This window comes from Electrophorus electricus, chromosome 13 (assembly GCF_013358815.1).
Source record: "Electrophorus electricus isolate fEleEle1 chromosome 13, fEleEle1.pri, whole genome shotgun sequence".
NCBI classification, from domain to species: Eukaryota; Metazoa; Chordata; class Actinopteri; order Gymnotiformes; family Gymnotidae; genus Electrophorus; species Electrophorus electricus.
In genome coordinates this window covers 10,773,160-10,787,691 of record NC_049547.1, presented here as the reverse complement: position 1 = coordinate 10,787,691, position 14,532 = coordinate 10,773,160, and the positions used below count along the sequence as shown (strand labels likewise).

At 39.0% G+C, this 14,532-nt stretch overlaps 2 protein-coding genes across 3 annotated transcripts; both read left to right on the top strand.

Annotated features, from left to right (window-relative positions):
- The first annotated feature begins 273 nt into the window (after nucleotides 1–273).
- Nucleotides 274–7,066, top strand: si:dkeyp-110a12.4 (pancreatic secretory granule membrane major glycoprotein GP2). Of its 2 annotated transcripts, XM_027011231.2 has the most exons (11): nucleotides 584–658; nucleotides 818–839; nucleotides 1,013–1,128; nucleotides 1,261–1,349; nucleotides 1,488–1,592; nucleotides 3,568–3,728; nucleotides 4,035–4,170; nucleotides 4,805–4,899; nucleotides 5,881–6,049; nucleotides 6,356–6,461; nucleotides 6,606–7,066. In XM_027011231.2, the coding sequence occupies exons 3-11, from the start codon at nucleotides 1,101–1,103 to the stop codon at nucleotides 6,776–6,778; spliced, it is 1,062 nt and encodes a 353-aa protein (XP_026867032.2). In that variant the 5' UTR covers nucleotides 584–658; nucleotides 818–839; nucleotides 1,013–1,100; the 3' UTR covers nucleotides 6,779–7,066. The 2 variants fall into 2 exon arrangements, with proteins under 2 accessions (XP_026867031.2, XP_026867032.2); XM_027011230.2 differs by lacking the exons at nucleotides 818–839; nucleotides 1,013–1,128 and having other exon boundaries at nucleotides 274–658.
- Nucleotides 7,067–7,149: 83 nt separating this feature from the next.
- Nucleotides 7,150–12,410, top strand: fbxo30a (F-box protein 30a). The gene is made up of 3 exons (XM_027011210.2): nucleotides 7,150–7,485; nucleotides 8,911–11,017; nucleotides 11,141–12,410. The coding sequence occupies exons 2-3, from the start codon at nucleotides 8,948–8,950 to the stop codon at nucleotides 11,342–11,344; spliced, it is 2,274 nt and encodes a 757-aa protein (XP_026867011.2). The 5' UTR covers nucleotides 7,150–7,485; nucleotides 8,911–8,947; the 3' UTR covers nucleotides 11,345–12,410.
- The last annotated feature ends 2,122 nt before the right edge of the window (nucleotides 12,411–14,532 follow it).

The window sequence follows — 14,532 nt, the reverse complement described above, 5'->3', positions numbered from 1 at the left end:
TGGTCAGCTTCTCACCCACTGTCAGTGAACTGCCCTTGACTCAATGGTAAACCTTCTTTATATGCAAGTGACTTGGGGTTTCCGCAACAGTAAAGCTAACGCAAGTTCCTTTTAAAAAAATGTACAGACAAAAGAGTCTCACAAAACAGGATACCACCCTGTAATTCTCCACACCCTTTACACGATGAACAGACTCCTTATTGGCTAGTACATTCGAATATCGTTGTAAGGCGTCTGTTAAGTGGACTGTCAGCAGTATTTTTAGTCTTATTACTCCAAATCTACTTGGTCTGTGTTACCTCGGACTCCCCCGAGTTTGCTCTATTCATGTGTGGAATCTCATTGTTGGTGCAGGCATCATTCAAGCCGGTGTTTTAAGGCCAGAGGGAGGCTCCTACTTCAATACAGCCAGGTTTGAAGAGCTAGGGCAACTGCTACTACGACTTCCAGGGCTGGCGGCCAGTCGACGTGAATGGTAGGAAGGATTGAAAGATTTTAGACTGAAAAATGGCCAAAATGGTACTGAGGAGCAAAACTTCAGCTGTGGGGAAGCCAGAGCAAGCGAAACCCTCAAAGATGACACCTGCCGCACTGCCAATGGCTTGGTGCCTTCTCACGTTATGGACACTTACCTCAGCTGCACATTTTGAGGAGCAGGGTGAGTCCGCTTTCTGGGAGCTAAAATCACTTAAGGGCTCATAATAGCCTACATCCCTATTATATACGAATAGTTCTCTAAGATTATAAAAGTAAGGATTATTTCACACATTGATCCTCAAGGTTTTCCATTGACAATACTTTTTTAATCCCAAAATAGGCTTTATTTGTGCAGAAATCTGGTAATTTGGATTTTATTTATTCTTACATCATTGTTTTTACCTCTAAAACAATTACATAAATATTTAACACTAGGATTCTCTTAGTGTTAAGGTGTTATTTTTATAATGATACAAATGTGTGGAACATCTGGAAATGTATTACTTAATTAAACTTTTTTTTTTTTTTGCCCTAGAGCACTGGTTCTGACTAATAATGACAAATGCCAAGAAATCTTTAAATATATATTTTGAGAGCAATGCATTTAGTTACAATTGTACAACATGCAAGCAGATAATGTAACACCAAAGGGTAAGATTTTCCAGTATGGTAGAATAGCCAGACTGTACTGAAATGTCTTTCAATAACATTATTCCTGCTTTAAAACTTTGAAAAAAAAAACCATCCAAAAACATGCATTTTTCCACTCCTTTTTTCCTACAGAGCTCAATGAAACTGTTATTTGTAATAATGACCAGATACAAGTTCTCATTCCCAGTGTCTTCTTTCTCAGCAAGGACCCTCCTGTTTACGTACGTTTGTGTTGACTCATATAAGATGTTTTTGTAATTAATGCATGACTCGGGTATACATAGTCATTCTCTATTCCCTCTATCCACTTTTTCAGGGGGTAGTGGATATTTGATGAACCACTAATCTTTTTTCCTCAGATTTGGGACCTGCATCTGAATGACCCAGAGTGTCGTGGGGCTGAGGTTGAGGATAACTTTGTCTTCACCATCAAGACTAATCTTACAGACTGTGGCACCATCATGGTAAGCATAGGAATAGTCATTTTATGAAAAAAATATACACTTAATTCAAATTAAACATGTTGTTTAGAATCAAAGGAAACCACCATTCATAAGATGTTAGGAACCTGACACTGCATATAAGATCTTTTTAATTCAGAAGATTATCAACATCAGTATTAATTCAAATTAAGCCTCATCACGTTTGTTTAACTTCTTTGGGTTTATAAAGTTGGTTATTGTTATTGTTATTGCCTTTGTTGGTTGATATGCTTTTATATGTTCTGTTCATTGCCAAAGATGACCTTGTGACAAACAATACTACAAAATAATAATATGTCATTCCTAAATTCCAGTTTAGCTGATTTCAAAGTTATAAATCCAAATATGAAATAAAGCTGCAGACTCAAGACTTAGCTGAAGAGAATAGCAGTTCCAATTGTTTATTGCAAGTTTATGATTAAGCATTTGAGGCATCCTGTCTGAGGGGTTACACAGAAGTTTAATTTTTATACAATTTTTTATAGATTTTTCTGCCTTTTTTACATATTGATCTTTAAATTTTCCATCATTATGTCCAAATCATGCATTATTACCATTATGCAAATTGATGTTCAATACTTATACCAGTTAGTTTGGTATCATTATATCCAAATGAGGGACGTCTCTTTAAAAAAAAAAAAAAAAGATCTCATATGCCCACCTACTATTGATAACATTGTTTCTTGTACCACCTCGTACCTGTGACTCGGCCAAACCAGAATAATCCGCTTTGCTCCTGCTCAGTGGCTTTGATGCTCTCTGTACTATGACCTAAGATACCCACAGAAACATTATAAATCTTCATGCTTTCAAACACAGTTTGGTACCACCCTGCACCTGTTACAGAGACCTTTAAAGCCCACTATGAGATCACAGATCACCATATAAAAATAATATTTGACTTTTCTTTTACCCCAAAACATTTTGATACTCAATCACAAAATACATTTTGTTACAAAAACTGTATCAAAACATGGATAAAACTCCAACTAATGATTACATATACCACAAACATTGGAGTAATATGCAGAAAGGGAGTGAGCAAGTTTTGCTTCCTTCCCTCCAAACTAGAGGGCTAAGCACTTTCAGAGCTGCAGGGGAGGACCAGTAGCCACACTGCTTTAAATTACCTTGATTTATATGGAAATGATGACTGTGTTTTCACCAGTGGTGAATAGGCTGACCATAATTCAGTGTCACACTTTGTAGTCCCTCTTTTCTTCAGCTCTGCAGCCTATCTCATCCAGTTGTAACACTGCCTAGAGGACGAGTTTCATTCTGGCAGGGTATAAATCTGTACTTGAGACCCTGAGTATCATTGAGAGGGTCACTCAGAATGCACAGGGGCATTTCTTGTAAAGCCAGCAAAAGGTTAACACAGCCTTGTGGGGATGAATACCCTCCTTCTACCCCCTCTAATGGTTTAGAAGGCTTTTTTAATACTGTTTTGTTGATACTGCTATTAATACTTTTACTGAGTGTAATCCATTTCATGCTATGACATGGCAATTTGCATTGAAAAACACATATGAAAATGTATACTGTTGAAGAAAAGATTGCTGTTTTCATTTAGTATAGAGGTTTTTGAAATAAAGACCCATTGTCCAGATGGTAGTGCAGTTACTGCTGGCATTAACCTAAAACAAATAACACTCTAAACATGGCCCTGCTGTGCTGACCACACACGGTCCCTTTAAACATGAGCGTAGAAGAAAGGATCGCCTGTTGTTATGGTGAGGGGATAGTTTACTGACATGCAGTAAAGCTTTCCAGATGGGGCGGAGAGCAGTTTGTCCTTTTCAGTAGCATAAAGGCTATTTCCTTGCAAACAGCCCTATTTCTCTGCAATTCTATTGCTTTTTGTCCTATTGCATTTGTTGCCTGGAGAATCATTCACAATTTTGCAGCAATTAAAAATGGCATCACTTCTTCTTCACAACGTCATTTTTTTCTTCAGGCATCTGATGATACTTACATCATGTTCATCAACACTATCCACAATAATGAAACGGATATCATCACAAGAAGTTATGTAAACATTACATTTGGATGTCGCTATCCTGTAAACTACATGGTACGGCAGCCCAATGGAGAAAATATGATCAGAGTGGATGTCAGGTGAGATTTGGCAGTCTGTTATATCACTAATTCATTAAGGACTCAATCCTACCAATGGATCTTTTCAGTATAAAGCACACTGTGTCCAGACCAGAGCATCTATATAATAATGCGTTTAATTATCCCCATTTGTCCAGGCTTAAATAGCACTGAGCCTCACATTAATTATTTGTTTTCCTGATCAACAAAAGAGGTAACCAGTGGTAACTAAAATGCATTCTGGGCTTTATCTGAAATGTCTATTACATATTCATTTCCCTTCGGTCTCCTTCAGAAGGTCCTTAAACCTTCTCTGCTGCCCTGCAGGACGATCACTCTGAATACAGAGGAAGGCAATTTCTCAGTGGCCATGCTGCTGTATAAAGATGAGGACTTTGAAGACAAATGGACAACTGTTCCCTCATTGATGCTTGAAGACAACATCTATGTAAAAGTTTATATGGTGTGTAAGTAGATGGATTAAATAGCATGCAGGAGATGGCGAGCTGTGTTTTGGGTCTTAAGAAAGGCCTCCGCAGATGTTGCCTGTAGGTGGCACCAGCTGAAACCCACTCTGGACTTCTTTCATTTTGACTGCTCTGTGTCTAATGAGTAGCATGCCCTTTTGTTGCATGGGCTGGCTGTATAGGTAACCAAACACTGAGATTTGGAGAGGAAATTGAGAGCTATCTTTCAGTCTTCTTATAAAAGTTTGCTATCAGTGCTAAATACCTGCCTTCAAAACCTGAGCTTTATATACAATACAGCTGCTTTCTCTTTTCCTATATAGAAACCTCTAGCATCTTCATAAAATCTATAGGTTTATTTTTAAAAAATCAGATTGCTGAATGCATATGTACTTTAAAAAAAATGTTTCTTGTAGATTAGATGAATTAATCCATTAAGTGACGGCTTCTCTGATACGTGATCTGGGGTAAATCTGTAATTCAGTTGTTGTTTTATCAGACTGTTGCCACACACCCTTGTTTACTTTCACCCTTGTTTATCTGCTGACTGCTTGGAACAGTGAGAACTCTGTGAGTTGCACCATTGTGTGTATGTGCTGGTCAGTGACTGTCTGGACTCTCTCCATGCAGACACCAGCTAATCTTATGCTCCGAGTGGAGAGATGCTGGGCCACACCCAATAATGATCCATACAGCAACGTCCAATACACTTTCATCGAGGACAGGTTTGTACATATGCATATTCAGCTTTTGTTAATTAATTATGAAGATATTTTATTCATGAATGTAAATGCCACTGAAAACCCTATTTTGGAAACACTACAAGTGGCCACCCTGTTGATGGTAGTAATGGAGACACCATTTCCTTTCCTTCCCTTCCAAATCCATTAGAAAACTCAGAACTAGTCCTAAGGTGTTTGTGGTAATCTGGGAAATTCCTTGTAGTGATTGTAGTGGTAATGGTTATTCTTCCATAGTATCAACACTGTTTTAGGCAATCTTTTTATATATTCTGTTTTAAAATTTTATACACAACATCTGTGTTATAGTTTTATATTTAGCTTTATTTTCTAATGGTTATCACCTGCACTGTGAAAAGGACGTCGTTGAGACACACTAAGACAGTTGCCAAGGGAGCTGAAGGCAAAACAACTTATACAAGCCGTATTCATGTGACCCCAGTCTTAGACAGTATGCATTTCACTATGACAGCTGTGCCTGCCCATTACTGCAAGATTTCTTCATATTTATTTTTGACTCCACATTTGATAGCAAATACACAGCATGTATAAATTAGGGATTTTACCACATTTCAGTCAGAAAAAAACCCATCATTGTTACTGTTGTATATAAAGTTCAGTGTAAGATTTTCTTTAATTGTTGTTTGCCATGATGAATCAGAGGGATGGCTAAATTGAGTCATGAATGAAATACCAGATCCTGTACACTGAGCCCTGTACAGCATACAGCCTTTCACAAGGTTCTGGGGTTCAAAACAGACTCTTATTATTATTCCATCTTATTAGCAATAAACACAATAAACTTTGCAAGTAAACACACAATTCATTCAGTGACACCCCCCCCCCCCCAAAAAAAGCCCAGTAATACATATTTGTAATTCTCAAATCTACTATTTTTGCCACAGAAGAATAAATAATTAGAATAGAAGAATATAAATAATGTATGAGACTTCCCTCCCTTCTTAGTTGCCCAGTGTTGGCGAACGACCAGACGCTGGACGTGATGAAGAATGGGCATGGCCCAGAAGCTCTGTTCAGGATCCAGATGTTTAAGTTTGTGGGCAGCTCCTACACAGACGTATTCCTCCACTGCAATATCCAGATCTGCCACAGCAGTGCAGGAGTGTGCCAGCCTGTGAGATCCCTCTCTCTCTCAATGGCTCACTTACGGATACACATTCTCTTACTGATACACGATCCTCCAACACACTAACAAAATACTGGATCTGGTAGATAAGTGAACAACTCTAAAGTGTACACAACACTTTAAAGTTATATGTAAGTTCTCTATTTTGGTATTTTGATTAAAATTCCTTTGTTTTATTAACAGTTTTATTAACAGTTATTAAGTCATATCAGTTTTATTCATAGATATTTTGGCCACATAACTCTCTTTTTTGGCTCTACTTCTGTTCGGATATCATCCCTTCAAAAATGACAGAACTGCTCCAGTGAAGATGTATCAGGTCGGACACGCAGGGAAGTCACTCTGTCCCACACAGTCTCTTATGGACCAATAAGACGACTCCAGGTTGACTCCAATCTAAGTAAGTTTCATATGTGCTTAAGTCTATGCTTTACATAATTTTTACCATGTATTTAAGCTTGTCAAGCACCAGGTCAGTGACACTGTTTTTATCTGATGTTAAACAATGAAATCATTGATGTCTCAATGCACATCTCCACTCCAGATGCAGGTATGCCACCAGTTGAAACCTTTGTGCTGGGAGGTCTGCTAGTGGTTCTGCTCCTCATCACTGGTGTGCTTGGGAGGCTGTGGCTCCATAGCAGACGGTCCTATCCCACCCAAGAAGCCCAACTCACCCTGTCCAACATCCATCATCTCTCTGAGGTTGCCACCTAGGATGTCTTGCACATAGAAATGCCTCTCTGACATGCACACACACACAGAAATGCATGCATATGCTCACAAGCACACACATACACAAAATAAAATATATATTCTCATTCTGTACAGAGAGCATTTGATAAGGTATAGTGTGCTGTTTTAAACAACTAGAAATAGGATCAAGTCAAACTGATAAAACTCAAATTGTTTTAAATACATGCAGATTGGTTTCTATTTTGATTTTTATGAATTACATGGCTAACAGAAAAGCAGAAACGTTTTTAAAATAAAAAACTTTCATGACTCTATTGTTTGTTTGTTTGTTTAGGTAGTTAGTTTTTAACAGCCTGCAATGAAGATATGTAGTAAAAACTAGAGTAAGCCTACTCTTACTACTCAGTTACTCTAATTTTATGCGGTACGTGTGTCAGATTTTGATGCTGATGTGTATTAGAACTTAGGATAAAAACTATTTTTTGGTGAGGCAATGTTACCAAGGGTTTGTTCTGTACATGGCACTGACGTACGCAAATCTCCGCCCCTAATATGCAAAACTGTTAAAGTAGCGTGCCAGTTCTCAGTCACCATAAACAAACGAGAGGAGTGTAGTAGGTGGCTGATTACATTAGGGTTAATACAGTGTGTTAAACATTGACTAAACAATACTTTTGACTTTTATGTAATATAAACATTTGTATTCAACAGTGTATTATACGGGCGTGGTAAGTGAACTTTTTTATAAACTATCCAGCTAGTGTTGCTAGACCTATGCTGTTATAATTTGTTCTTAACACGGTCAGATAAGCACAGGATTGCTATGCTTACTAGTTAGCTATCACAGCTAACCAGCTAGAACTTATTCTGCAGCAAGTTGGCTAACTAGCTAGCTAGCTTTTGCTTAGAAACTACTAGCTTCTCTGGTAGCTAGCCAAGATAGCTTAGCCATATAGCTATAATAGCTAGCTAATTAGCTAACAAACTAACTGAGTAGTACAAATGCTAGTCTAAACAGACACTTGTGCTAAATTTAGGTCTGCACTCTTTGTTAGTTAGCTAAGATAGCATGATTTAGCTAGCACAGCTAACGCTAGCAATGCGAGCTCTTTTCAATAATATGTAAATAGCAGAAACGTTTCGTACGCAACAGAATTCCTGTAGGTAGCAACGGAATTTAACGTTGGTAGCTAATTTAGCCAGTCAGTTAGCTAGTTAGCTTTAAGAGAAAACTTGTTATCCAGCTACATAGCTAAAATGAGCTGTTCCATTTTATTAAGCTTTGAAGATGTAAACACACTACAAAGTAGCTAGCAGGCTAAATTGCTTAGTCAGCCAGTGGTTTAGCTAGCTAGCTCACAGACATATTCACATTAGCTATGTACTGTGTAAGCGTGTCAAGCAACGCTTAACCACTACAGGTGAGCTGCCGGCGTCCAGCCGACATAGTTGAATTTAGCTAAAAAGGCCTATTCGTAAATGTCATGAAATGCCACTGGGTAGCTAGAAAATCGAGACGACCGTGTTTTGAGCTGCAGGTTTCGCAATGTTTTTGCACTGTTGCAGTCACGTGCGCTCCGGAGTTGAAAGAAGCTGTGGAATTCATAAATAGCCACAACAAAGCCGCCTCAGTACCGTGACCGTGAACTATGAAGCCCTTATCCCCTTATCTGGAAGTTTGAATGGAAACTTGGATAAAAACAAAATGATTGAATATATTTGTTTCTAAGAGACTCAACAGTCTTATTTTGTCGGGAACCGTGATGTTGTGATTGACAATATTTTTTAAGTTCCTTTCTGTGTGTGTGAGAAGGATGGTAGCGGTTGTTTTTATTGATTGTTTATTCATTGATCACTTTCAGTGATGGATTGTTAAGTAATGAAAAGTCATGTTGTGACCATGACCGTGCAACTTAAGAGGTGTTATGAAATGACCTGCAATGGCATGAACATTCAGTAAACAGGCCCCTACTGTGAAATTGTCACATAGACCAAATTACATTAAAATGTTATATCAGATCGTTAAGATATTCAAATTCACTTGCATATTTAAATACTTCCTCAACGATTCTTCTGTATCTTCAGCACAAGATGAGTCTCTGCATTTTTCAATTAATGAACAACCCTTTTCCTCATTTTCCCTTCTTATATAGGAAGCTCTGTGGCATCAGCTCAAATTAAATATTTGGAATGGAGGAACTACATATCCATTGCCAGAACTGTGTGAGCAGAAGATGTATGGCAAGGCCAAGGACTGGTGTTTCTTGCGACCTCATGAGCTGTCCTCTTGTGTGTGGGGCAGTTTTCCACTCATGTAAAGTGCTTGAACATCGTTTGCTGTGTCCATATGAAAGAGTGCCTTGCCTGAATCGTGGATTTGGATGCCCATTTTCGATTGCAAGAAACAAAATGGCACAGCACCTGGGAATATGCCCAGCCAGTGTCGTGTGCTGCACCATGGAGTGGAACCGATGGCCAGTGAGCTATGCTGATCGTAAGTCCTACGAGAACTTGAGCAAGGAAGTACACGATGTAGAACAACTAGATATGGCATTGGCCCTACAAGATCAGCGTATGCTGCTTGAGTCTCTCAAAGTAACAACCACTGTGACAAAAACTGTAGATGAAGAAAATGAAAAGATGAACTGTGGCATGCCAGAAGCAGAAATGACAAATGCACTCATTGAAATGGATGGGGAGTCATACAATGAGCTTTACAAGGCTTCAGTAGAAACCAGCAGAAGCTTAGCAGCTGCTTTGGACATTCTCAGCAGTGCTAACAAAGGTATTGACCTAATCATGCAAAACCTTGGTAGTGTGAAGGTTGATGAAAATGGAACTTGTAACAGTGGTCTAAATGGAGATTGTTGTTCAAAAGAATGTAAGAATGTGGTAATAAATCAAAGTGACACAGACTCAGAATGTGAGCTGGGGGCTGTAGGTGGAGCAGACTGTCCTATTCCAGCATACTTTGAAGAAGATAGTGAGTGGATAGAGCAAAGTAAACTTGATCTTTCTTCAGATGAAGAGGAGGAAATAAACAATGCAATGAAGACTGATGGACAGCTCATTTGTAATGGATTTAAAGATATAGAGGATGATCTCAATAAAGTCAGACTCGAAATGCATGTGGAGAGAGCCAGTGGCTCCTCAGACCTTAAACCAGCGATTCCTTACCATTCCATGCCTATTGTAGCACAGGAGCCAGAAATGGCCCGCCCACCCCAGTTAGCCCTGCCTCTCCCCATCCCTCTACCTGATTTGGTACAGAACAATGTTTTGCAGCAACTTCCTGTCGAAATTGAGGACCGGTGGTTGGAGCGTAAGTTGCAGCACCTTCAGGTGCTCAGGGGTATGAGTGTGTTTACAATTAATGGCCGGAAGACTCTGCTGTCCAATCCTTACTTGTTCCGGGCTAAAATGGAGGACAAGGCAGTGGATACATCTGACCTTGAGGTTACAGATGACCCAATAGGCCTCCACGGCATCGATCTCATCACAGCCGCTTTGCTCTTCTGTCTTGGGGATTCGCCAGGGGGCAGAGGCATTTCAGACAGCCGCTTTGTGGACGGTTATCGCATTGACTTTGGCACGCAGACATTTTCCTTTCCCTCTGCTATACTAGCCACCCGAACCATGGTGGGCGACATCGCCTCTGCTTCTGCCTGTGACCATGCCAGTCCACAGCTGTCCAACCCCAGCCCCTTCCATACCCTCAGACTGGACCTGGTGCTGGAGTGTGTGGCCCGCTACCAGACCAAGCAGCGCTCCATGTTCACATTTGTTTGTGGGCAGCTGTTTCGCAGGGACGAGTTCTCCTCTCATTTTAAGAACGTTCATGGGGACATACATGCCGGGCTTAATGGCTGGATGGAGCAAAGGTGTCCTCTTGCATTCTATGGCTGCACCTACTCACAGAGAAGGTTCTGCCCCTCAGTGCAGGGCTCTAGAATCATCCATGATAGCTACCTGGGCTCATTTGGTGTGCAGTCTGACTTGGCTGCATGTCAAGGTGAGCACCTATATCGGACCATCTGTCAATATGGCTCCCACTGTGATCACCTTAGCAGTTTGCCCTTTGAACTACTGCAGCATGTGGCCAGCTTCTTGGATGGTTTTAGTCTGTGCCAGTTGTCTCGAGTATCTCGCACCATGAGGGATGTTTGTGCTAGTCTGCTGCAATCACGTGGGATGGTGGTCCTGCTCTGGGCTAAGATGAGATGTAGTGATGGATCCTCCTCTTGGCAGATTCAAGACAAGGCAAGATATGTTTATGTGAAAAAATTACCTGATAATATTTTAGACAGGAATTTGCAAATACCCTTAGCTGTAGATTTGTGTCCTAAATTAATAAACTTATGTTCCTCTGTGTTTGGCTTTTAGGTATGGAGATTTAGCACGGCCTTTGGAACAGTGAATGAATGGAAGTTTGCCAACATTTCCAGCATGGCTGACCACCTAAAGGAGTGCAAGTTCAACATGGTGGCTCGTCGTGAAGAGGCCATCCCTCTGCCTTGTATGTGTTATGCAAGAGAGCTTACCAAAGAGGGCCGTTCGCTGCGCTCGCTGCTGCAGCCAGTGTTATAGGCTGAACTCAAGAGCAAAGAAATATGCTGCCCTAACACTTCCAGTCTCACAGACAAGTGTGATGTCAATTAACAAAGATGTCCTGTTTCTCATTTTTGTTTTTATTTTTTTTTTAATACTGTGCAGTTTAGGGTTAAACAAATACATCCTCGACATAACACACTTGACCTATTGGCATGTTTTTAACTAATAAAAACATGCCTAGTTTGTTATAAATATTTCATATTCTTTTGCACAGACACAAATAGTATGTCTTGATGAAGCATCATTGTTTGAAGGCATGTTCCCATAAGTCAGAAACTGCAAAGTCAAGTGGTGATGACCAAACACGAGGAGGCACTTTGCATGTCATTCTTGTATGAATGTCAAATTAAGTCGCCATTTGACTTCAGATTTTTGTCTCTTAATTTTGTGCGACTGCAGTTGGTCATAATGTGCAGTTTTCACTTGCATCAGTTAAACATGCAGTTTTAATTTTTGTAGCACTTTGAACAGTTGAAGTTTACTTTTCACAGCTGATGGGTACTTACTTCATTTAAAGCTGAAATGTCTTGATCTGACTCCACTCTCATTTTTTATTGTTGTTTTAAAATGAGCACTAATTATGCTACTCAGCTCTTTAAAGTTGTTGTTTAGCTTTCTTATATGTACTTCAATGCATTTGAATCCTTTGCTGTTTCAAAACTCCACATCTATACTCCTGTTTTGTCTTGAGCCATTAATGAAAGCCTGCTGGACAGGTCTAGGACTCCAGCTATCAAAAAATGGCTAATTTGTTGGACAATTCATTTCATACAGTTTTCTGCGGCTGTGTCTATCACATTTCCAAGTGTATCTCTTGTGCCTCTCAGGGTTCTAAAGATGAAAGACTGGACACTACTGTCTACAAAATGAAAGTTGATGTGAACTCATTGTACTTAAGTAGTCAATGTCAGTGTCACAGACAAGGAGACAAGAAAGGGGTTACAGCTACTGAAACATTCAGTATTGTTGTTACCATCATTGTTGAATGTTGAAATTGCTGTTCTGAAATGTTTATCTATTTTGATTCTGGGGAAACTTGTTTTATCTGCCTAAGGCATTTGAAAAGCATAACATCATAAAAGACACCCTGAATTAAAGTTCCACATTTATAAACTAATTTATATCTAGTGTGCAGAGTTCATGTGTAATTTCACATGGAATTGCATGTTGCATAAATTTTTATTTCTAGTTTAGAAAAACGATGAATTTTCTTCTCATGCAAATTGTAAAGTTTTGGATATTGAATTTCTTTTTGGTTAAAAACAAATTGGTCTTTTTCAGTTTTATACCAGAGAATGATTTAAGATTTAGCCTTAACATGTTGTGATAAACACCAGCAAATTGGCTGTACTGTTGTGATGCTGGAGACTTTACACAATAGTCTTTTACCCTTAAAGAGTTGTATGTATTGTGGATTGCATCTTGATAACATTTATTTAATAAATGACACTGAAATCCAAATGTTCTAGATTCAGGCTCCTTGCAGTTTTTGAACAGAATATAATTTGAGAGAACAAACACATGCAGTTAGGGAAATTGTCATTAAAATTAATGACAGAATAATTAATGTCAGAAAGATACAGAAACTGCATCTTTAAATATGTCTATATGTAAGTAACAGCTACATTATTCCTGTGGGAAGTTGCTTGAAGTAAGCATGTAATTATGTAATAACCCAACAATGGCAGTGCCATTTTTAAAACATAAGTGCCTTCCTATCCCTGTCTCCTCTTTACTCCACTTGATGTCTGGGGATGCGTTGATCCAGATTCATGTGATTCAAATTAAGGTTTCAGTTCAGATTAAAAGAGAGTCCACAGCTTTTACATGGGTGCACCAGAGGTGCTTACAACTTTTACCACAAGATGTTTGTGATGCATTTATCCTCCAAATCATACTCATTTGATTTTACTTTTCAGCCAGTTAGTAGGCTTAAATAATGCAGGACTGGGTGGGAAAACACTTTTCCCATGAGCCATGGTATTTCAGAACTGGTGTTTGGACTCATGCAATAATCAGAAATGTTCTATATATGCAAAGCAGGGTTCAAGTTGTAGCAGTTTTAGCCACATTTGCCACTTGTGTAAATATCATCCCCACCCCATCGGATAATTTTGAATATAACGTGTCCTTGATTGCAAATTCCTTAAAAGAAAGGAATGTATTTTAAGTCTAAGCCTAATCATGTTGCTAAATAATTGCAAACATAAGTCTGAAAAACGTACCCAAAAATTCCTCAAGGGGCTTAGGGCGATTATATATTAAATGGTGTTAAGACCAAATAGTAAGTGTTGACTCTTAATATTTTAATATTAAGATTTGGAGTCATCTTAACTTGGAGAGTGCCAAAGGGATAAAAGACAAAAAAAGTGAAATGTCCTGATACATCTTCTGGACAGACTTAATGGACAGGGTATTAATTGTGAGCATTACAGGTGAATCTCACTAAAATTATTTCTTGGAGCCTGGTGTCTCAGAAAAGGTTCCAGTCCCTTGAGCAAAAAGCTACACTGAATTAAAGTCTTAAGTTCACCTAGAAGAAGCAAGGAGCCTTCATTTGTTTGGTTTACAAACATTCAGTATGCCTGTTCCACATAGATTCCATTCAAGCATTGGTATGAGGATTGTGATGACTCATTTGCCACATGCCATTCTTTTTTATAGGCTGTCTCTGATAAACTACTGTTTTTCACTTTCACCATCACCCAAATAAAACAAACTTCCTCAAACAGGCTGTGCCAAGCCTTTAATGTGGCACTGCCTAACAGCCTTTACCCAGTAAGTGATGAGGGTTACTTAAATATTGATCTCAATATAGCAAACATTTAAAACTGCATTTTCCTGCTGATCCAGCTGATTCTAGTGAATACTTTGTACACTTTCTAAACATTGTATGGTGATCACAAATTTTTTCTACATGCTTTCACTGTCTTTCTGACTTTCTGTGGAAATCCACAGGTCACAATCATATCTGCTTTTCTAACAAGGGGTCACATCATGTTAGGTTTAGATTTCACATTTCTTCTTTCAGTAGCACCTCACACAGATGCTGCTAAAGCGTAACTCTACCATTAATTACAGTGTAACACACCAAGTAATAATGCCTGACGATACACAGATACTGTGTAGTTACAAAATGGATGATAAAAATATATGCACATAGA

Bases quoted from the DNA above. Each gene is read 5' to 3' on its own strand.
- fbxo30a (XM_027011210.2), top strand. From the start codon at position 8,948: ATGGAGGAACTACATATCCATTGCCAGAACTGTGTGAGCAGAAGATGT. The intron at 11,018-11,140 runs GCAAGATATGTT...TTTGGCTTTTAG, and splicing joins CTTGGCAGATTCAAGACAAG to GTATGGAGATTTAGCACGGC.
- si:dkeyp-110a12.4 (XM_027011230.2), top strand. From the start codon at position 508: ATGGCCAAAATGGTACTGAGGAGCAAAACTTCAGCTGTGGGGAAGCCA. The intron at 4,900-5,880 runs GTTTGTACATAT...CTCCCTTCTTAG, and splicing joins TACACTTTCATCGAGGACAG to TTGCCCAGTGTTGGCGAACG. The intron at 6,050-6,355 runs GTGAGATCCCTC...CAAAAATGACAG, and splicing joins GTGCAGGAGTGTGCCAGCCT to AACTGCTCCAGTGAAGATGT.